Source organism: Bemisia tabaci, chromosome 1 (genome assembly GCF_918797505.1).
Source record: "Bemisia tabaci chromosome 1, PGI_BMITA_v3".
NCBI lineage: Eukaryota > Metazoa > Arthropoda > Insecta > Hemiptera > Aleyrodidae > Bemisia > Bemisia tabaci.
In genome coordinates this window covers 464,222-487,189 of record NC_092793.1, presented here as the reverse complement: position 1 = coordinate 487,189, position 22,968 = coordinate 464,222, and the positions used below count along the sequence as shown (strand labels likewise).

The 22,968-nt window shown below is 41.2% G+C and overlaps 2 protein-coding genes across 5 annotated transcripts in view; one reads left to right on the top strand and one right to left on the bottom strand.

Moving 5' to 3' along the window:
• The window catches only part of LOC109035777 (BLOC-1-related complex subunit 8 homolog), a 42,132-nt gene that overhangs the window by 5,731 nt on the left and 13,433 nt on the right, over nucleotides 1-22,968 (bottom strand). For all 4 annotated transcript variants that reach the window (XR_011899532.1, XR_011899543.1, XR_011899546.1 and 1 more), the window contains exon 2: nucleotides 17,683-17,860. Coding sequence is in view for 1 of the 4 variants with exons in the window: in XM_072298227.1 (XP_072154328.1) it covers nucleotides 17,683-17,860 (178 nt within the window). In the remaining 3 variants the exon portion in view is untranslated. The remainder of the gene's footprint in view (nucleotides 1-17,682; nucleotides 17,861-22,968) is intronic.
• Nucleotides 20,254-22,968, top strand: part of alien (COP9 signalosome complex subunit 2 alien) — a 106,520-nt gene continuing 103,805 nt past the window's right edge. The window contains exon 1 of the mRNA XM_072298083.1: nucleotides 20,254-20,371. The gene's annotated coding sequence lies outside the window, so the exon portion shown is untranslated. The remainder of the gene's footprint in view (nucleotides 20,372-22,968) is intronic.

Sequence of the window (22,968 nt, the reverse complement as noted above, 5' to 3'; positions counted from 1 at the left end):
CACATAGATGTTAATTTAAAAGATTTAATATTTTGGGATATTTACCTTTAGCAACTTAAAAGTAATGCCATTTAAGACGATGTTTTCGTCCGTTTATGGGTGCCGTATCGGGTGCATTGGAAACTGCATAAATTGAGCCTGCTGAATCAGATTTTGCTGTCGCGCCGCGCCGCGCGCGCAGCTGCCGGCCGCTCGCAAACGCAGCCCAACAAACACTTACTATACATGGACGCCGACGAAACGCACTGTGGATCGAGTCACTGGGAGAGGTCGGTCATGGAAGACGTTGACGCTTCCAATGTTACGAGGATAACGAATATTTCCTGGTCCTTTGAGTCGTATTATGTACCCACATAGACTCATTGGGTAATTTTTCGCGTAGAATTCATTATTGGGAGATGTTGATTTTTGGTGAACAACACGTACCTGAAGGACCCGTATTTTGCGCATTTTTGGTCGGAAAAACAATACAGTGTGCAAAGTTTAGGCGTCTGTTGCTTATACTTTGAAGGACGGAGTTTTTTAATTTTTCATGATGGAATAGGATAAATTAATGAATAAAAGAATGAATGAAACTTAGCTATTTAGTTGTCCACAAATACGCAAAAATAACCTCCCCATGTTATGAGCTGTCTGCATCAGAATAAATTATTCCCCTTCACTGCGCAAAGTTAGATTTCGAAACTTTGTCATAAGGATATCATTCTTATGCATAAAGATCGTGCGAACGACACATGAAATACATTATATGAATTCTTTGAAAATATTCAAGATCACTTTTTACCTTAAATATTCCATATTTGTACATTCAGGAAGACGGAACAGGGACTTAGATTAGGAAAAACATCTATGATCGGCTGGAAAAAAAAAAGAAGAAAAGAAAAAAAAATTTAAAACATGTAACCCAGGGTCATCCTGCTTCTCCTTTATTCTTCGTCTTCATAATTCCAGTTCCCCATCCACACTCATCGCTCGGTCTATCCCCGCACTCAAGACCGCCTCAAACATACAAAACAAGCAACCGCAAAGAACCGCAAAAAACCGCAAAAAAATTTCCAAAATTACCCGGACTTTTTAACGATTAAAACGTACTCGCAGTGTAATTGAGTTTCGGCACTAACTGCACTTTGTTTACATCGAAATAGGTGAAAATTAAAAAATATGTTACGTATTTGAAAGAAGCGTCAGTAATCAGAGTTAGTTCACCAGAGACCGGTCGCGCGCGATCGCGGAGGCCAACCAGATAAAATGGCATCATAGTCAGGGGCCAGGCAAGTAAAGGGGGGGGGGGTTACTGCTAAAAGTTTCTCCACAGCTAGCTATCTACGCATACGTCCCAAAAAAGCTTTCTATAAGGAATATAAAGGGATGTCCGAGTGAAAATATGCCCGATTATTTTTTTAGTTCTCCTATAGATATGTAGTTTAGAAAATAATGCAAATACGAAAAACGGGCCAAAGAGCACGTCTTGATGGTGAAACTTGTTTTTCAGTTTCTGATGAACAGGAATCATACCTACCTGGGTCATTTAGCAGTTACTAGAGTTCACAGGTCGCTTGATTTTCGAGATAAGGCTCGCGCACAATCTCGGAACGCAACAGAAAAAGTGACGTCACGGCCAAAGTGGCGCAAAGTGGCACCCAAATTTTGCGGGATCGTATTCTCAGGACTCCTACGAACATGCCTATACAATTTTTCTGGCGGATGGTGGCGGATGGGTAGTTAAAAGTTTACCTAAACTTTTTTTTTCGCTTTTAGAGATGAGCACATTAGCGCAAACATAAGTCATGATGAAAAAATGGGCCGAATACAAAAAAATTACTAGTGCAATGTGTTCTCCAGACTCTGGAAAATAAGAATATGTCAATGAAACTAGCATTAATTTAAACAGAAGCAAGCTAAGTGCCGCGGCAGCTCACCGGTCGCTTGATTTCGAGATAAGGCTCGCGCACAATCTCGGAACGCAACAGAAAAAGTGACGTCACGGCCAAAGTGGCGCAAAGTGGCACCCAAATTTTGGCGGGATCGATTCTCAGGACTCCTACGAACATGCCTATACAAATTTTTCTGGCGGATGGTGGCGGATGGGTAGTTAAAGTTTACCTAAACTTTTTTTTTCGCTTTTAGAGATGAGCACATTAGCGCAAACATAATCATTGAAAAAATGGGCCCGAATACAAAAAATTACTAGTGCAATGTGTTCTCCAGACTCTTAAGAACAAGAACATGTCAATGAAATCAGCATTAATTTAAACAGAAGCAAGTAAAATGGAATAGAAAGACTCGGACGATTTTTCGCTAAAATAAAAAGTTACGCAAAGCCCCTAAAATGGAATAGAAAGACTCGGACGATTTTTCGCTAAAATAAAAAGTTACGCAAAGCCCCTCTTTGATGCCTTCAGTCACAAAAATGAACATGTTTCGTTCCAAATCAATGTCAGATCCTTTAAATATAACTCTTGAGGTACACTTTTGACCCTTAAAAAATGCGATTCGCCCGAATCGCCTATGACCGACCTGTACCATTGACTCGATCCACCGTGCGACGCGACGTCGATACGTGGAAACCCAAAGTGGAAATTTTGCTCTCCTTTAGTAAGTCAAACGACCTATAAAGAAAGTGTGACACATTAAAATCCATTGTGCACACCAGGTTAATGAAGGGTATGCTACGGAGGTAAAACACATTTCGCCAAAATATTTGGGTTTATTGGGTGAAAGGATCACAAACACTTCAAAAATTTACAGGCTTTTGATTTTCTTTTTCAAGTTCACTTTCTTCTTGACATTTTGAGAAGTTAATGGCAAATTTTGATTTTCGTCCTCTTTTTTAATGATCGATTGGCTTCATGTTTGCATGCGTCGAACTGCCCTTCCGGCGGAATCGTTGACCACTCGCAAACTTTTTGCAACTTCCCTCGCTTTCAAGTACTCAGGATTATTTTCCCCCCTCAAAAAGGTGAAACAAAAAGGAAACTGTCTGGAATAGTGTAAACACTGAAAAGCGTTTTCGCTACTCGTTGTAAAAAGATCAGTTAGGCTGGACATTCTTAGCATAAAGAGATTCGTCAGCATTTAATATTCGAAGGGTCAGGAAGGCCATGATTATTCGTCAAATTGAGATGCAAGTCTCTTTTTTCCTCTGTGAAAAGTTACATAACGAATAGGAATAAAGGAATTAAAGTCTCACTAGGGCACCATGAATGGTTTGATAGTTTTCTTAAGGCTAACGAGTCAGCGGTGCAATCATTTTTTTTTTTTCTTCTTTTTTTGTAATTTTGAAGGCAGTGATGAAATCTTGTACCAACGGGAGATGTACGATTCTTGGTCTTTAATCTTTTTCAGGTGGATGCGCACAGCTATTATAACTCGCTAAAAATGTAAATGCTTAAAGATCATTTTGAAAAAACAAGAGAGGGATTGAAAGGCTCACAAAAAGAGTGAACATGTTCTTTTTCAGAGTGTACTTACGATCATGGTTCCAGTGTCCATCTCCAGTCGGTGCACCGGAAAACGACTTCTTGCTAGATTTCATTACTACCTTCAAAATTACAAAAAAAGAAGAAAAAAAAAAAATGATTGCACCGCTGACTCGTTATCCTTAAGAAAACTATCAAACCATTCATGGTGCCCTAGTGAGACTTTAATTCCTTTATTCCTATTCGTTATGCAACTTTTCACAGAGGAAAAAGAGACTTGCATCCTCAATTTGACGAATAATCATGGCCTTCCTGACCCTCCGAATATTAAATGCTGACGAATCCCTTTATGCTAAGGAATGTCCCAGCCTACCTGATCTTTTTACAACGAGTAGCGAAACGCTTTTCAGTATTTTACATATTCCAGACAGTTTCCTTTTTGTTTCACCTCTTGAGGGGGGAAAATAATCCTGAGTACTTGAAAGCGAGGGAAGTTGTAAAAAGTTTGCGAGTGGTCAACGATTCCGCCGGAAGGGCAGTTCGACGCATGCAAACATGAAGCCAATCGATCATTAAAAAAGAGGATGAATATCAAAATTTGCCATTAACTTCTCAAAATGTCAAGAAGAAAGTGAACTTGAAAAAGAAAATCAAAAGCCTGTAAATTTTTGAAGTGCTTGTGATCCTTTCACCCAATAAACCCAAATATTTTGGCCAAATGTGTTTTACCTCCGTAGCACACCCTTCATTAATCTAGTAGTCGGGGAGAAATACGGAAAAAAAGGGCTTAACCCGGAACAAATTGCATAACAATTTATTCCTGTGTAAACGTCATCAGTAGGTCCTCCTGAACAACATACAAAAAGTTTACCACGGTCCGACCCCGGAACACCCCCCAAAATGACGAAAATTCAAAATGGCGGCCATGATATATTCGGTATTTTATAATGTTCCTATAGTGTCATGTGAGGTATCATTTCCTATGTAATTTGGGTCGCAGATTTCATTTCTGAAGTCCAAAAAGCCCCTAGGTCAAAGGAAATGACCCAAATCCAAGATGGTGGCCAAATTTGAAAGGCATGAGGGTCATTTTTCAACTTTTACGTGAATGGGCAAGTGAGGTGTCGTTTCCTATGTAATTATGGTCGTGCATTTCAATAATGATGTCGAAACAGATCCCCGGTCAAAGGGGGTGCTCTAAATCCAAGATGGCGGCTAAATTTGAAAGGCAAGAGGGTGATTGTTTTACATTTTTACGCAAAAAATGCTAGTGAGGTGTATCAATTCTCATGAAATTTTGGTTGTAAATTTCATGTCTCAAGTCAAAACAGCCCCCCGCTTATAGGGAGTGCCCAAAATCCAAAATGGTGGCTAAATTTGAATGGCAAAAGGGTGCATTTTTGAAAAAATATTCACCGAACAAGGCAAGGAAGGTGACTATTCCATGTATTTTTGGTCAATGAACCTAAATTACGTGTTTAAATTTTAATTAATGGGCCTGATGCAAACTTTTGCTAGAGCAAAACTAAGAGTTGTTTCTTTCAGATAATGCCTCAAAAATCACGATGAGCGCATTGGCAAAGTCTGAAATGCACTCATAATTTCACAATCTGCGTAAGAAATTTGCGGTTTTTTGAGCTTCCCGCTTCGAAAACGACACTACGGTACAGGTGAAAATCTTGTTAGAGGAGTCGTTTCATTGGCGGCAATACTCATCATGGCCGACGCCAGTCCGCCAAAACACGTGTGATGGGACGAGATAACACCTGAACAGGATTAAACCAGATAACAATCGGCGTGTTTACGTTCATATTTTCCTCGCCCGCCTTAATTGACCTTGAACTCTCCTCGAATTACGCGAGGAACTGCGCAAGCGTCGGCCATGATGAATATTGCCGACGATGGAGCGACTCCTCTAACAAAATGTTCACCTGTGCAGTAGTATCGTTTTTGAAGCGGGAAGCTCAAAATAACGCAAATTTCTTACGCAGATTGTGAATTTATAAGTGCATTTCAGACTTTGCCGATGCGCTCATCGTGATTTTTGAGGCATTATCTATAGGAAACAACTCCTCATTCTGCTCTAGCAAAAGTTTGCAACAGGCCCATTAAACAAAGAGAAAAATAGTACTTCCAAAAAAAATGTTACGTCAAAAACGCGCGTTCGCTCTATAAAATTAACAAAAGGCAAAACATACTAGTTTCCAATTTTATTACGTCTTCAGCATTCCTTGACAATCTCTGCAAAAGGAATTATACGGTTTTTATTCGCCAATTTCCTATTACTGGACATTGCATGGACTTAATTAAAAAACTACTTATTCTTATTCGGCACACTCTTCAAATCTATGGAGTAAGGTGGTACATACGAAAGAATGCAGATCTTGATGTCGTTGAATAGGGCGTTGCAGCTTGCAAGAGCACCAACATAATTGTAACAGGAGAGGATCCGAACCTATTTGTTTTTTTTTTTTAAATTGATCAGAGGGCGTCGATTTTTCTTTGCTCTTTAGAAGTGATATTAAACGCTAAATCCAAAATTATCGCTCACAACATCCCTTATATCCATCACAGATTTAGTCAACGTGTATGTAAGCAGCTCCTGTTCTTAAATGAGTTTACTGGTTGCGACTTGACCTGCTCTCACATGCACGGAAGAGCCCCCTTTATATTGTAGTATTTCCCTAAGCACGGTAAAAAGCTATCAAAAACCTACTTCAATGGGTAGAATCAGTCTGTCAGTCAATCAATCAGTCAATGTTTAAATAGTCTTAAGTTTTAAGTTTAAGTGTTTAATAGTCTTAAAATAAAACGGGTGAAGTCGAGCATCGGTCCCAAGTCTTAAAGTTGGCGGTCGAACGCCCTATCCACTCGGACATTGGGAATAAGTAGGACAGTGATGGAAATTAGCAATATACAAGGTTGTCCGCCACAGAGTTCTTCCACTCTCCCCGCTGGAAATGGTTCATTAAATCAATCATGTTCATGCAGTATTATTATACTTGTGTTCTGCACCAATTAAAAAGGAACCACGAAAGATGGAATCCGTCGGGATCCGTTAGTTCAAACATCTAACAACATCCGTGCATTCGTAACAACAAATATATTACTTTCCAATAAAGATATAAGTGTCAGTTCTAGTGTTAGCTCCGATGATTCATAGTATGTAAGCGCCTAATTAGTCGTCTAATTTTGCTAGGTGTATACCTACGGAGTTATTTTGGAGATAGTATATGATGCATTATATAATGCATTTGAAATCCTAGGTTTCACCTGACTCAAAGCACTTGCTGCTAATACCGAGGAGTCTTCCGTTTCCTTGAGCGTTCAGCCCAAAATGGTGATTTGTTATTGCCCCCTCTCCAATTTTGAGACTGGTCCAAAGATCTTATAGGAACTTAGATGCATGACCCAGATAGTGCTTTCACATGATTAAAGGCTTTCCACAGTATCTACAGTCCGTCAAAGTGAGTGGGCCCTCTGCGTGATCTCACGGAGCAAAGTGGCCTACTTTTGTGCCTCGTTTCCCTTGAATTTTGAGTTTAGTCCAAAGATCTTTTAGGAACTTAAATTAATGACCCAGGTAGTGTGCTTGATGCCCAGTTTTAAAGAATTTAAGACATATTTCAAAATTTACAGTCCTTCAAAATGAACTTTCCGTGTGAATTTGCTAAAAATGGACCTTGACCCTTAGCTCCCCAAATTTTAGCGGGCCCCAAAATCGTTTGACGTGGAAAATAATGAGACAAAAATACGTGGAAAAAAATACGTAGGAAACAACTTCTGGAAGAATGATAGCAGTCGAAAAAGTCGACGAAAATAACTATTTTTCGATGTCAGGATTTTGGGTTTGAGGTGTTGCTGCACCTTTGCATGGGCTCCGTTCGGTGAAATATTTGGCATAGAGTCTACCTAGGGCTAGTACTTTGAAAATTAAAAACTTTCAGCAAAATCCAGGTGGGGCCGGAAAAGGCCAGAAACGATACTCCTGCTTTGAAATAAATATACGCAAATTTGATGTCATTCTACTCAGTATTAATGCTGCTACGCGTTGTGGATCAGTTTCTTGCATTATCAAGTACATTACGATAGTTATTGCTTCTCAAAGACGTAAATCGGGAGGCAGGACAGCGTAGTGGCGAATCTCGTCCCTAGATCACATAGAATCACCTTGAGGGATCAATGTAAGTACCATAGCCAAAAAGAAGGGCAAAAAAGGCGTTTTGTGCTCCAGGGTTTGTTAGGTTCAAGGGGGCATTTTTTCCTTCGAATACATACTACCATGGACCACTGTGCCAAATTTCAGCTTAAAATCTCTAAAACTAAAAGAAAAACTATGCGGTTGTTTCAAGGGAAATGTATTCCCGTTTTTTGAATCGGGAGAGTGCATTTTTATGAAAGTCAATAAAACTTCACTAATTTTTTTCTCAAAAATTATTCGACATATGGAGCTAATAATGGGTACATTACCTTATGACATGGAATGACCCTTCTACTTATAAATCAATTCAATTCATGATTAATTTCGGCTTACAAATCATCATTATTATAAACTTCGAGGTATTTCACCTTATCACTTTCCACTTTTTCATTCATTCCACCTTTTATTCCAGGCCGGCGTTGCCAGATTGTACGATAATATGAATATTTTACATGGGATTGAAAGGGAAAAAGTACTGGAAAAGCAGCATGTCTGGCAACAGTACAGTCTGGAAAGGATGAGATGCTTCTTTCCTGGGAAAACCTATGATTTATCCGGAAATGTCATTAAAACAAATTGGTTCCGTTTCTAACATCACATGTAGGGAAAACTATTTTAAAATAATAATTGTAAATGGATGCTAGAGAAAAAATGAAAAGAAAAAAAAGACGAGAATACAACGTGAACAGTTCTGTTTTCCGAATTTCTTACCTGCAGTTCACATATTTTAGACACTTCTTGGTAGATATTCATTGCCTTTTTGTTCAAGCAACTATTTTACTTTACGCAAGGCCGTGCTTGACCCCCCTCCCCCTCATCACCTTCAAAAAGGGGCTTCTTGCCCCCCCCCCCCCTTCTAATGCCTCACTTGATATACGGACTTAATATTTGGGAGTGCCTCCGAATATAAAAAAAAGAGGACCCTTCTGAGGCCTTGTCTCGACGGCGCAACTGTTGAGGGAAGCTGGCGCAACTGTTGAAGGAAGGAAGTGTCTCAAAAATGTTTCTCTTATAAGAGAAACTTTCAAGGTCAGAAACCTGGAACCTCAACAGTTGTTTACCTTCTTAGTATTTTGAATTGATAAACGCTGGTTACACGTGAAGCGGGAGTTTATTACGGGTGTTTTATTCCGGAGCGGTTATTACTTAGAAATATTTGTATACATTTCAGTATTAATTTTATATTTTCGTTTGTAGCATATCACTACAGCAAGAAAATAAAATTTTATCGAATATATTTTCTTTTTATCCAAATCTGTGTTATGTTACTGTTTTTTGTTTTATACCTGGTCGAAATAACGCAAAATATTCACCTCCCGTTCATAATTGTCAGTTCAGTTACCTCAATTGACATCATTTAACCTAAAAATATTAATGTTGTTCAAATATTCCCGCCTAAAAGTTCCAGGAACACATGCTTGTGCGTCGAGACAGGGAACTTCGGTTGGTGCAACAAACTCGTAACAATTGCACCTGATTCCCTCAACAGTTGCGCCGTCGAGACAAGGCCTGAGGATTCATCTATAATCAGCGCTCCTTGTCGGTTCCAATTGATATTTTCTGAGAAATTGGCGCTTAGCACCAGATTATTTTCCGCGTCGATATCTGAGTCGATAAATTAGCGACTCACAGATAACGACTGAATTCTACCGACATCCTTTAGCCGAGCGATTATTTACATCAAATTCCGCTGATCGTTACTCATTGTTCGATAACTTAGCGTCGTTAAGTTAGCGATCTGGATCCCAACGCTGCCGACGTGAGAGATAATAATCAAGCAATCAGAGAGCGTTAATAATACAAGCAGCGCTCCAACTTCGCGGCGGCGTAAGTTGAAAACAACATATCTCTTTTCTTCTCGTCCTGTTCTCGTCACGCGGGTATGTTTTTGGGTTAGGTTAGCTTGCCGCGAATCGTTAGCTTAGAGGTTGCCGTAGAGCAACCTTTAACTTATCGATGGACTCAAATATCCCGCAACGGTTTAATGATCAGCACGGAAAGAAATAATCGCTCGATTATACTTTTGCCGCTAACGATGGCGTTAACGTAACGATTTCAATACCAACGCGGAGAATAATCAGCCTGTAGGTTTGCTTAACTCTTCTTTCTCCTTGATCAGGTAAATTTCAAGGAGGCCTTGATCTCTCCTTCTTATCTCACCCCCCCCCCCCCCAAAAAAAAGGCGATAATTACTTGTGCAATCAGAGAGAATGAAAGAAAAACATCAGAGAAAGTATGCAATGAAACTATAAGAAAAAAACACAAGTGGGCTCATAGCGATTTTGAACTCGAACTTAACCGTCGTTGGACAGTTTTCAGACCGCTATGCCACGATAATCTTCTTAAGAAGTAAAGCTAAACTATTGCTATTTCAGTGAGTCAAATTGTGGAGGGAGATCCACGGTTGTCCTTTTCCTCAAACCGATGGGACTGACGTCCCATTCAAATGCGTTTTTGAAGAAATGATCGATCTCCATCCTCATCTCCACATATTTATTAATGTTCAAATGAGTTCGCTGCCAACACTGAGGTCCCGGGTTCAATACCCGGAGGTGACTGATATTTGAGGACACTCAAATATAGGTCATCGTGACCGTGGATGACTATGCCACTCCAATACCTCGACCCTCCGAGATAATAGGGTGCGGGAGGGACATAGTCAGAGTCACCCAGTAAGTAATCCGTCAGCACTGTTCGACTGGGTTGTGAAAAATCGGTAATCACCAAAGACATAAAGACGGAGCACTAAAAGCAAAAAATGAAGCTTCTAGAGCTTCTTTTCAATCACCTCTACTATTGGCTAGAGGATTGGCGGCGAAATCGGGACAAGTTTGAATTCAAATGTAGGGCGGGAACTAATAAATAAAATTGCGGAAACAAAGTATTTTAGGTTGATTTTTGCCCAAATTCAGGTACACACTCATATTTTATTAACTTTAGGTTAGTTTCGGTCCGTCGTCGACCGACTGATTTCATTTGGGAGTAACGTAGATCTAGAACTGTAACGGCCTGTTTGAACCTGCAGAACCACCATAAGCAGAAGAAAAACTAACTTTATCTGAGATTACTGCCTGTTACCGAGCAAAAGTAGGTGTAATATATTAGGACGCAGACCGAACTTTCTTAATATAATCGTTTTAAGCATTTAAAACACGTTTCGAAGAAGAAATAAGGAAAAATCAAGAGGACAAGTTCAAATCAAATTTCCGTTGCCGCCATGGATTCCCGCGCTCATTTACACACTCACACAAGCGCGCAGCGCCGAACCTAGCTTCACTTTTTCCCCGTGCTTTTAGATACGAGCGCTCCGTCTTTATGTCTTTGGTAATCACTCTTAGTGTGCGCGACTACCAGCGCTACCTATCAGTGTAGATTGTAACAACACAGTCCAACTCGGTGGAGGCATGGCCGTGCTCCGAAAATCCGTGCTCTGCAGCGTCTGCCACGGTTTTTGATAAGACCTACTGTTGGCTATCAGACGGCCGCGGAGCCTTGCGGGAATATAGAGGTTACACGATGTGTCAATAGCACGAAGTTGAAGAGCACGATCCAACTTAGGGGTGCACGACGGCACACGGTGGATCGAATCAATGGGAGAGGTCGGTCATGGAGCGTTGCGATTCTAATTTTACAAGGGTAACGAATATTCCTGGTCATTTGATCGATTATACACCATTTTTCTTACGTAATTTCAGTATAAGAAATTTTCGTAGAATTCATTTTTGATGTTATTTTTGGTAAACAACGTACCTAAAGACCCGTTTTTGTGCATTTTGTCGAAAAAACTATACAGGTGCAAAATTTAGGTGTCTCTGTTTTACTTCGTAGGACGGAGTTTTCAATTTTTCATGAGGAAAGAGATTAAATTATAAATATAATTATGAAAACTTACAAATGATTGTCATATACAGGGTGTTCGAAAAGTCCCCTCCCCCCCTCTAACTTTTGACCTAATTGAGGTAGAGATTTGAAACTTGGAGGGTGTTCCTAGACCAAAGGGAGCTACTTTTTGACCCCCCCCCCCAAATTTTGGGGGCCCACCTCGGGGGGGTTACGGACCCTAACTTTTTTTTCAAATGGGAAGACCCCCTTTGTGATACCTCGTTCGAAAGAGCATAAAAAAAGAAAATTTTTCGCGCAAACCCGAAGTCATTATCTCAAACCGTTTCAAAATGGCGGCCGGTCAAAGTTAAAAATGGCCGAAAATTGGCACCTCTGCTATTTGCACATGGATTTGCTTGAAACTCGGTATGTGGGGGTGTTTTAGCACGAGAAAAACGAATTTGACGTTAGATTTTTAAAAAAAAACCCTAATTTTTCAAAATGGCCGCCGGTTTAGGCTCAAAGTGGCCGAAAATTTGACAAACTCGATTTTTTGCCAATGGATTCACCTGAAATCCGGTATCTGGTGGTATTTTGACCCGAAAAGAACGAATTCGACGTTAGATTCTTAGACAAACCCTAATCTTATAAAATGGCCGCCGATTAAAGTTCCAAATGGTCGACAATTGGCAACCCCGACTTTTTGCCGATGGATTCGCCTGAAACTCGGTGTTAAGGGGTATCTGGGTAGGAAGAAAACGAAAAGCTGAGAATCCTGAAGCTGAAGCTTGAAATTTAACAGGCTTCCATTGGCAAAAGATCAAGGTTGCCAATTGTTGACCATTTTGAACTTTAATCGGCGGCCATTTTGAAAGATTAGGGTTTGTTTAAAAATCCAACGTCAAATTCGTTTTTCTCGTGCCAAAATACCCCCCCCCCATACCGAGTTTCAAGCAAATCCATGTGCAAATAGCAGAGGTGCCAATTTTCGGCCATTTTTAACTTTGACCGGCCGCCATTTTGAAACGGTTTGAGATAATGACTTCGGGTTTGCGCGAAAAATTTTCTTTTTTTATGTTCTTTCGAACGGGGTATCACAAAGGGGGTCTTCCCATTTGAAAAAAAAGTTAGGGTCCGTAACCTTCCCGAGGGGGGCCCCCAAGATTTGGGGAAGGGGGTCAAAAAGTAGCTCCCTTTGATCTAGGAACACCCTCCAAGTTTCAAATCTCTACCTCAATTAGGTCAAAAGTTAGAGGGGGGAGAGGACTTTTCGAACACCCTGTCCTGAATACACAAAAGTACCTACCCAGATATGAGCTGTTGCAATAGATTTATCATTCCCTTCACAGCAAAGTTAATTTCGAAACTTTGTCTTAAGATATCATTCTTATGCATAAGGATCGGTGAAAAAACAAAGGAAGTACATTTATGAATTCTAAGACAATATTCAAGATCACTTCTACTTTAAATTCATGCAGGGTGTCCCAAAAGTCCCTTCCACCCCCTCTAAAATTTTACCTACTTAATATTTTGAAACGAAACTTAGGGGATGTTCATCGATCAATGTTAGCTACTTTTGGGACCCGCCAAAATTTTCGTGCCCCCCCCCCCCCCCCCCGTGGCGAGGGGCTGCGGACCCCAACTTTTTTTTTTCAAATAGCAACCCCCCCCCTTTGTGACATATCAATCGAAAGAGAATAAAAAAAGGAAATTTTGGGCGCAAACCGCAAGTCAAAATCTTACTTTTTGACAAAATGGCGGCCGGTCAAGGTTCAAAATCACAGAAATTTGACATCTCCGCTTTCTTGACGGATTGGAACGAAAACTGGTATCCGACGGTTATTTGGGACGAGGAAAACGATTCTGGCATTAGTTTTCTGGACATCCTGTCCTTCTCAAAATGGCGACCTGGGAGAACCTGGGTAAGGGAGTACTCAGGCTGTCTATCGGTGGATTTGCATGAAGCTTTGTATTGAGGGGTATTTAGGCATGAGAAAAACGAATCGTTCATTGGGTTTTTGAAATTCTGAATAACTTCAAGATGGCGTTGGAAAAGAGGCGGAAACTTGGAATTACAGACGTTTACGGTTGGATTCGCATGAAACTAAAGGTTTTGTTGGTTTCTGGTTCGAAACGAATGGCTCTCTTGCTTTAAAATTTTGAAATGTTGCACACTTTCAAAACTGCGACCGAGTTTCATGCGAATCCAACCGTAAACGTCTGTAATTCCAAGTTTCCGCCTCTTTTCCGACACCATCTTGAAGTTATTCAGAATTTCAAAAACCCAATGAAAGATTCGTTTTTCTCATGCCTAAATACCCCCCAATACAAAGCTTCAAGCAAATCCACCGATAGACAGCCTGAGTACTCCCTTACCCAGGTTCTCCCAGGTCGCCATTTTGAGAAGGACAGGATGTCCAGAAAACTAATGCCAGAATCGTTTTCCTCGTCCCAAATAACCGTCGGATACCAGTTTTCGTTCCAATCCGTCAAGAAAGCGGAGATGTCAAATTTCCGTGATTTTGAACCTTGACCGGCCGCCATTTTGTCAAAAAGTAAGATTTTGACTTGCGGTTTGCGCCCAAAATTTCCTTTTTTTATTCTCTTTCGATTGATATGTCACAAAGGGGGGGGGGGGGGTTGCTATTTGAAAAAAAAAAGTTGGGGTCCGCAGCCCCTCGCCACGGGGGGGGGGGGGGGGGGCACGAAAATTTTGGGGGGGGGTCCCAAAAGTAGCTAACATTGATCGATGAACATCCCCTAAGTTTCGTTTCAAAATATTAATTAGGTAAAATTTTAGAGGGGGTGGAAGGGACTTTTGGGACACCCTGTATTTACATTTAGAGGAAGGAGGAGGGACTTGGAGTAGTATAAACACTAGATAGCCGGTAAAAAAAAAAAAAAGTTAATTGTCAGTCATCTGCTTTTTCTTATTCTTTTTCTTCAGATTTAGTTCCTCATGACTCTCATCCTCATCTTCTACTCTCAAACCGCATCAAACTTGAAAAACAACGCGAAAAACTGCAAAAATTCCAAAGTTTCCCGGAACTTTAACATTAAAGCGTACTTGCAGTGTAATTAGTTTCGCACTGACTGCACTTTGTTTGCATTGAAATGGGTGAAAAATTGAAAAATACTTACGTTTTTGAGAGAAGCATCAGTCATCAGAGTTCGCCGGTGACCAGTCGCGCGCGATCGCGAAGGGAAACAGATAAAATGGCAAAGCCAGTCAGTAGCCGGGAAAGGGGGGGGGGTTTACCTGCTTAAAGTTTCCTCAAGCCATCTACGCATATGTCCTAAAAAAGCTTTCAAAAGGATATAGAAGGTTGTTCAAGTGAAAACATGCCCGATTTTTTTTTTTTTTTTTTTTGTTCTCCTATAGATATGTAGTTTAGGAAATAATAAAAATACGCAAAACGGGCCAAAAAGCACGTTTTGATGGTAAAAATTGTTTTTCAATTTCGGATGAACAGGGATCATACCTACCTAGGTCATTTAGCAGTTACGAGAGTTCACTGGTCGCTTAATTTTCGAGATGAAGCTCGCGCGCAATCTCGAAATACAAGAGAAAAAGTGACGTCACGGCCAAAATGGCACCCAAATATTGCGGAATGCTATTCTCTGGACTCCTACGAACATGCTTAAACAAAGTTTTCTGGCGGATGGGTGGCGGCGGGTACAAGTGTACCTAAACTTTTTTTTTTTTTTTTTTTTTTTTTTTGCTTTTTGATATGAGCACAATAGCGCAAACATAATCATTGAAAAAATGGGCTAAATACAAAAAATGATTAGCGCAATATGTTCTCCAGACTCTGAAGAATAAGAGTAAGAATCAATCAACGAAATTAGCATTAATTTAAACAGAGGGAAGTTAAATGGAATAGAAAGAATCGGACGATTTTTCGCTAAATTGAAAGTTACGCAAAGCCCCTCTTTGATGGCTTCTGTTACAAAAATGAACATGTTTTGTTCCAAATCAGTGTCAGATCCTAAAAATATAACTCTTCAGGAAAACTTTTGCCCCTTAAAAAATGCGATTTGCCCGAATCGCCCATGACCGACCTATACCATTGACTCGATCCACCGTGCGGCAGTTTTGGCCCGGCCTCCTTACTTACTTACTTACTTACTTACTTTACTTACGTACTTAATGTTCAAATGATGGGCCGTGCCTGTAAGTGTCTGTGACAAAATTATTTTTGTTTTGGGAGTCTCCAAAATGTATAGTGATCAAATAAACAACTACTTAGAAAAAGGGTTCGCGGAGCGAACCGAATGTCACTCGCGCAGCGAGTTACTGAGGGTCTGAGGGGTTGGCTAGTCGCAACGGGTGCGCGAAGCGCGCCCAAAACGGCTAGAATGTATCTATAAAAGAAAGAAAATGATCGTAAATGATCGAAATGATCTATTTATTCGTGATCTGTGACTTGAGACCAGTGCTCTTCCCATGGCCCCAGGTCTAAGTCTCACCTTGAGGGCAAACGCAATAGTGTACACTAAAAATTGGAAAACTAAGTGCGGATTTGGATTCAGCTTATCCTTTTAGTTAGAATGACGTATAAATTACCGCGCAAAGCGGTTGGCTCAACAAAAAAAGGCGACCATAGCAAAATGAAATCTTCTTTAGACACTTCCTTAAATGGACAAAAACGAGTAAGAATACCGCGACACAAGATGACTAAAAATGTTTCAAAACAAAGACGCCGCTTGAGCTATTAAAAAAAAAAAAAAAAAAAAAAAAAAAAAAAAAAAAAAAAAAAACTGGAAGTCACTTACGTCTTTCTTGTCAAAAATTATACGTTGATAAGCATTATCACTTGGGATCACTTACATCATTTTTATCTTCGGTCAGTGGCGTGCGGTTCGGATAAGCAAGGCAACACTGCTTGCCCAAAGATTTCAAAAGAAATAAGAAAATTACACCTATTGCATGTTTTACATTTTAGCAAATATAATTTATAAAAGGTATTCAGTAAGTAAATTGCATTAAAACCGGAAGAGAGAGAGAGAGAGACAGAAATACGTATAGAGCCACTAAAGTAGGAAAGCGGCAGAGTGGATGGAGGTGGCGCAGCGCGCTGCGCGGCCTGAACACGGGCCAACTCATGCGCTGGAGAATCGCTTGCGATCAGCTGAGCGGAGAGCCACTGTTCGGCGGCGGAATCAAGGCGGGCGGGGAGAGCGGTACGTTCCGAGTCCGAGCCCTTCGCTGCGCGACCGCAGCTCGCTTCTCTTGGCCCGTCACCGCAGCGCGCTGCTTCTGCCTCCGATGCGCTATATCTTGTTCCTTCTTTCCGTCGCGGTTGTAATTGCTTCTCCGGAGCAAATGCCCTTAAATTCTATTAAATAGCGCTAACTTGGATCTAATTGGTGATGAATTAGGCAATTTCTCAATCATGCTTCAAACGTAGAAAGCTGTTTTTTTCGGGGGAAATTTAAGTAACTCAAAAAAGTCTAAATGCCGTAAAATTTTGATTATAATACCTCAAATAACTGGCAAAATTATGAGTTAAGAGCATGAAGCCGTCCTCCAATGCTCAATAACATTCGAAACAAGTTGAGTAAACAAAATCATAAGTAACAGAGAAGGAAAAAAAACCACAGGCTTTCAAGACGTTCCGCGAATGGCGAACGCTAGAGCTTGCCCTGTCACTAAACCCACCGCACACCACTGTCTTCGGTAGGGAGGTAGTGAGAAAAGGCCAGCACATAAGGAATACATTCGTAAAATTATTCTTGCACATGAGAGGTATTTACATAGGCAGTTCGTATGCTGGCTATCAGATGCCACATCTCATAATAAAAATGGAGGAAGACTGACATTGTTAACAAGAAAAGTGTCTTGTACACAATTTTATTATGCGATGTCGTGACATCTTCAACAATGTTGTAAAAATCTTTAATTCCAGATTTGGATAAACATGCAGGATCTCTTGATCGATGCGTACCTGGATGACGTCATAAGAAGCTGTTATCAGTGGCTCTCGTCTGTTGCTATTATCTGTTACTTTAGAAAAAACGACAACCCCCCCCCCCCCCCCCCCGGTCTCCGTCCCATCCCTGAGGAGTAAAGGCGCATCCTAGTCCTACGTGAACAAAAAGAAAGAAATGGCATTCCTATGAAAAAGTGAGAAAATAATCAGAGTGCCATCTCTACTCCTAATGCTACCTGTGCTGCCACACAGTGTTCGCCCTACCCTAAATCCAGCGCTCCAGATGCCTAAACATAACTAGACTTACCCAATAGCGTACTCAATGTCATAAATGTGCCCTTGAAGATGCTGATGAAGCTGACTAACTTCCATTCGTTTCTCCACCATTGGCGGTAGAGCTTTTCTGACATGTTCTTGCACTCGGAAAAATGCAAGGGATGGTTCATTTGCTACGATATGCATATTTTCGGAGAGACGCTCAGTTGCTGAAAATAAACAAATTCACATCTAGATATAGAGACGATGAGACAATAAAGACAATGATTCCTCCAGAGGGGAGGGAACCCCCCACCCCACACTACTCATGGGAATTCGAACCACATTAAATTTTGAATGTTTTTAATGCATTGACCTCATCTATAGATGTTGATTAAGTCATCATTGTGCCAACTTCCTACGTGGCACCGTTTCTGCACAATCCGCGGTTGTAGTCTCGATAGTTACTTAAATAAGTGAGGTCGACGAGGCGATAAAAGGACAGAAAGATCCTTTTATTTTTCAACACTTGGTATAAATCTCCGTATTTCTGTACATTATGATCAGGAGCAGTCTTATCTCGGATTCCGTATGCCTTTTTGTTGCACCGCCCATTTCAAATTGTCTCTCTCTCTCTCAAACTCTTTCCCCTACTTTTCACCGGCTGAGTTTTCCCTTGTTAAATGGCCTTGCTACCTTCATCAATTCAAGGAAATATTGAAACTGCAACCGCAGCTTGAGTGAAAACGGAGCCTTGTAGAGGGTTAGCAAAATGATGGCTTTTGTTCCGCATCCGAGTTTAATGCCATAAAAACGCCCCTCCCCTCCCAGACGCGTCTTTTAAGTCGTTTTCCCCTTCATTTAAGTGACTCGCGCATCCACCGCGTGAAGGAAAGTGTATTTCCACGGGTGGGAATAGAAGTCCTGGGTTTTACCAATATTTTCGATTTTTCCAGCCTCTTTTTTCGAATTTTGAAAATAGTGACGGTTAAATAAAAGAGAATTAGTTCAAAGACAGATCTCTTACCCTGACCCATTATGCGACGAAAAGCTTGTCCAAAATTTACCTCCTTCGACCCACTGCGCGACGAACAGTTTATCCAAAAACTTTTTCTCCCTGACCCACTGAGCGAGGAAAAACTTTTACAAAATTTCCTCCCCCTGACCCACTATGCGACGAATATTTTATCTAAAATCTTCCTCCCCTGGCCCACTATGCGACGAACAGTTTGTCCAAAAACCTTCCCTGGACCCACTGTGCGGCCCCGCTCCGGCCACCTCCCTTCATGCCGCGCACCCCCGCCTAAATTTTTCAAAGCTCTCCACTTTTCAACGGCTCAGCCAATTTGGCTAAATCAATACCAATAACCAAACCAGTCCTAGGGGAAAACTACCACTCTTAAATATTTCAGCTCAAGATATTCATTTTAACTCGAGTTATCGAGTGGACAAGATTTGACCTCCCCCCACTTTCGATCCCCACCCCTCAAAATCTACTGCCTCAACTTTAAATTTTGTTTCGCAAAATAGTAGCTCTAATGAGGCTCTACAAATGCTAAAAAATTGGTCAAAATATCTTGCAACGTAAGAGAGATATAACTACTCAAAAATCGTAAAATCTTAAAAAGGCGGAAATACATACTTACGTACAATGTATATACATACTTTTGTGATCCCTACTTTTTAAATTTTTTGAACACTGTCCTACACTATGTTGATCTCTTCTCTAAGGTGTTAATGGCCCAGATGTGAAAAGCACCTAAGGTGAATCTACAGCAGTGCGTATTAAGAGATTTTTCCGCGCAGGGAGTGCCACCGCTGTGTTTTAATTTTTTGGTCCACGCTTTATTAAGCCCGTATCAGACGATCAAAGTAGAGGCTTCAAAAAGGTTCATCGATGCCTTTCCTGGCCCTCCCATTGGCCAGCGGTTCAAGTCGGGGCAATCGATGAGTCTCTTTGAAGCCTCTACTTTGATCGTCTAATATGGGCTGTAGAGTCCGTACAGCTCCACGTGAGTCCTTGAGCTTTTAGGAAAGTTAAAGGAATTTCTGTTTAAATCGAAGAGTCATAAGTTCTAGCCATAACATTCTTCTTCCTATTGACACTAAAAACGACGTGAATAGTGATTTCTGAAGATCTGAAACTTGATCCCAGAAAAAAGTAGGGTTAAGCATGATGACCTTGATGCAACCAATCGCGATTGATCGCTCTCAGCAGTTGCAGATCTCTCTCCCACCGTGAGCTGTCTCTCTCGCACTTACGGATATCCCACAAGAGAAACTGGTGTGGCGACGGGTCGATTCACCTGCGACGTCTCGCGACATAATCGTGGGAAAATTGATGGGTCAAAACTCTCACTCAAAAACCGACCGCTCCGCGCCGGTACTCTCCAGCGCTGTTCGTAACTTCGAGGATTTGAGCGAGGGCTGCCTATATGAAACTAGGGGGCTGCTAAGCCCCCTGGCCGCTACGTGGCCCAACCCGCTGAAGGCGTTCCGCGCCATCAATGGGCACGTGGAGTCACGTGACCCTACGTGACGCCACTTTCAGAGCTCCACTTTGATCGTCTGATATCGGCTTTATCAATCCTAATTTCCGTCTGGGCTGATCACACGCGTTTTAGTGTAGTAGTTCTTTTCGCCTTGGTTTTAATTAGTGTATTTTCCGAAGAAAATACACTATTGCATTCTCCCATGATGTCGGACCCAGACCCGAGACCTTGTGAAGAGCACCGATCACGGTTCGTAGATCACGAAAATATATGCCATTCAAATTCATGTGTATATGTACAGGGTGGCCCAGACCTACCGTACCAGGCCTTTTTTTCGGTTAATTTGGGTCGCACGAAGTCCAGGATCGCGGGGATGACTAGGGAATCGACCCCAAGGAATCCGAATTTCATCGTCCCAGAGCCCCCCCGGCGCCCCTTGGGAGGTAATAGGGGGGTCCGTACTTCAAAAGTCAGGGTTTATGTCAAAATTTTGAAATTATTTCATCGGAATCAGAACGTACGAAAATTTTTAACTTGAATCGACACCAAGAAATCCATAATTGGCCCATCTGGGTCCAAAATACCCACCCCTAAAGGTGGGGGACAGAGCCCCCTTTCAAAAAAATTCAAGTTCGTTAAATTGACGTGGAGACTCGGAAAAAATGTGTATAATATTCATGGGTAATCGACCACAAGGAATCCAAATTTGAGGGTCCCATTGTCCTCATACACTTTTCTGATGGGGCACAGGGGTAACCTCTATACTGGTTAGATTTAAAAGTTCAAAGACCCCCTGTGCCCCATCAGAAAAGTGTCTGAGGACAATGGGACCCTCAAATTTGGATTCCTTGTGGTCGATTACCTATGAATACACATTTTTTCCGAGTCTCCACGTCAATTTATCGAATTTGAATTTTTTTGAAAGGGGGCTCTGTCCCCCACCTTTAGGGGTCGGTATTTTCGACCCAGATGGGCCAATTATGGATTTCTTGGTGTCGATTCAAGTTAAAAATTTTCGTACGTTCTGATTCCGATGAAATAATTTCAAAATTTTGACATAAACCCTGACTTTTGAAGTACGGACCCCCCTATTACCCCCCAAGGGGCGCCGGGGGGGCTTTGGGACGATGAAATTCGGATTCCTTGGGGTCGATTCCCTATTCATCCCCGCGATCCTGGACTTCGTGCGACCCAAATTAACCGAAAAAAAGGCCGAGTACGGTAGGTCTGGGCCACCCTGTATATGTATGTATGTATGTACTAGGGGGCTACACCCCCTGGCCGCTACGCGGCCCAACCCCCCGAAGGCGCTTCGCGGCCCTATTTTTACCCTTCTATTAGTATTAGTTTTATTTTTCCCCTAAAAAATTTCGATATGAGGTATACTTAATAGAATGAAATAATTTTTGGTTTTGATGAATAAAGAAAAAAATTATTTTTTGAAGTCAAAAGGACGCGTTTTGGAATGACTGCTTGATGAAATATTGCATGCAGTAAAACAACGGAACAATTTTAATCAGGTAATGGTTAAGTATCTCTGGAGTCCGGGATCGAGCCCACACCTTGATCAACGTGGACGCTTCCGACATCGTAGACGACTCAGCCACCGCTCGTCTTTAGATAGTAGGCGGGAATCTTGTGTTGATAAGTAGAGCTGATGCGCAGGATACACACCTACTGCGCAACCTCCTCGACCACTGCGCATCCTCCCGCGCATAGCGGTAGCAGTCCCGGAGCATTCTATAAATTCAGTCACTTTTATAACGTGATTTTAAAAAAACCTGGGTCCTTCTTCCAAAATCTGATTAAAGCGGGCTCATCTAGGGCCTATTTACCTGTCGATTTACGCAAAAATCATGGAAATCGGCCCAGTAGAATGATCAAACGAACTATGACAAAACACATAAATTTACATTGTTTAAATGGGAGAATTCGCAACTTTACCACGTAATATAAAAAAACCTGGGTCATATTTTGAAAAACTGAATAAAATGGGCTAATCTAGAGACAATTGTCCGTCGATGGTCGCAAAAATCATGAAAATCGGCCCGGTAGAACGCTGGAACTAAGCGTTACCAGTTACGCAAAATTAGGAGGTCTCGGAGCTTATAGTATAGATGTGTATATGTATGTGTATATACCGGGTGTCCATAAAGTAACTGAAAAGTGGGTATAACTTTTGAACAAAAAAAGATAGAAGGTCGCGGTTTGTGGCATTCTTCATCATCCAAAAGGGGAAATTTTTCGATGGGGGGCTTTTCCTGGTGGACCCCCCTGGGGGGGCCCCAGGGGGGGCAACTTCAAAAATTCAAAAGGCAACCCCCATTTTTTTAGACATGATTAAAAAGAACTTAAAAAGACAAGAAAAATGGCGCAAAAAAAAAAAAAAAAAGGTTAAAATCGGTTATTTCGTTCAAAAGTTACAGCCGGTCAAAGTTTTAAATTGACCACTTTTCAAAAAATTGCCGATGAGCTCCAAATAATCGGAAAAACAAAAACAAACCGGGAATGAAAAGTTTGAAAAGTGTTTTTCAGGAAGAGGAAAAACAACTGACGTTGTCACAAGTCTGGATGGCATTGTTTCAAAATAAAATTTCGGAAAATTCAACATGGCGGCAAATTTGAGGAAACGCAAAAAATGAAAATTCCAGAAACTGTTATCTTTCAAATACCCTCTAGTTTAAGGAAATCAAAGGTATCAACTTTTATTCCTTTATTTGGCCAAGTAAGAGCAATAATTTGCTGACTTAAAAGTTGTCAAGCGGGGCGCCTTCAATCGTTGGAGTATGCGACATCACAGGATTAAGTGTGCTGTCGAAAAATGAAGCCGATGTGAAAAAGCGCTC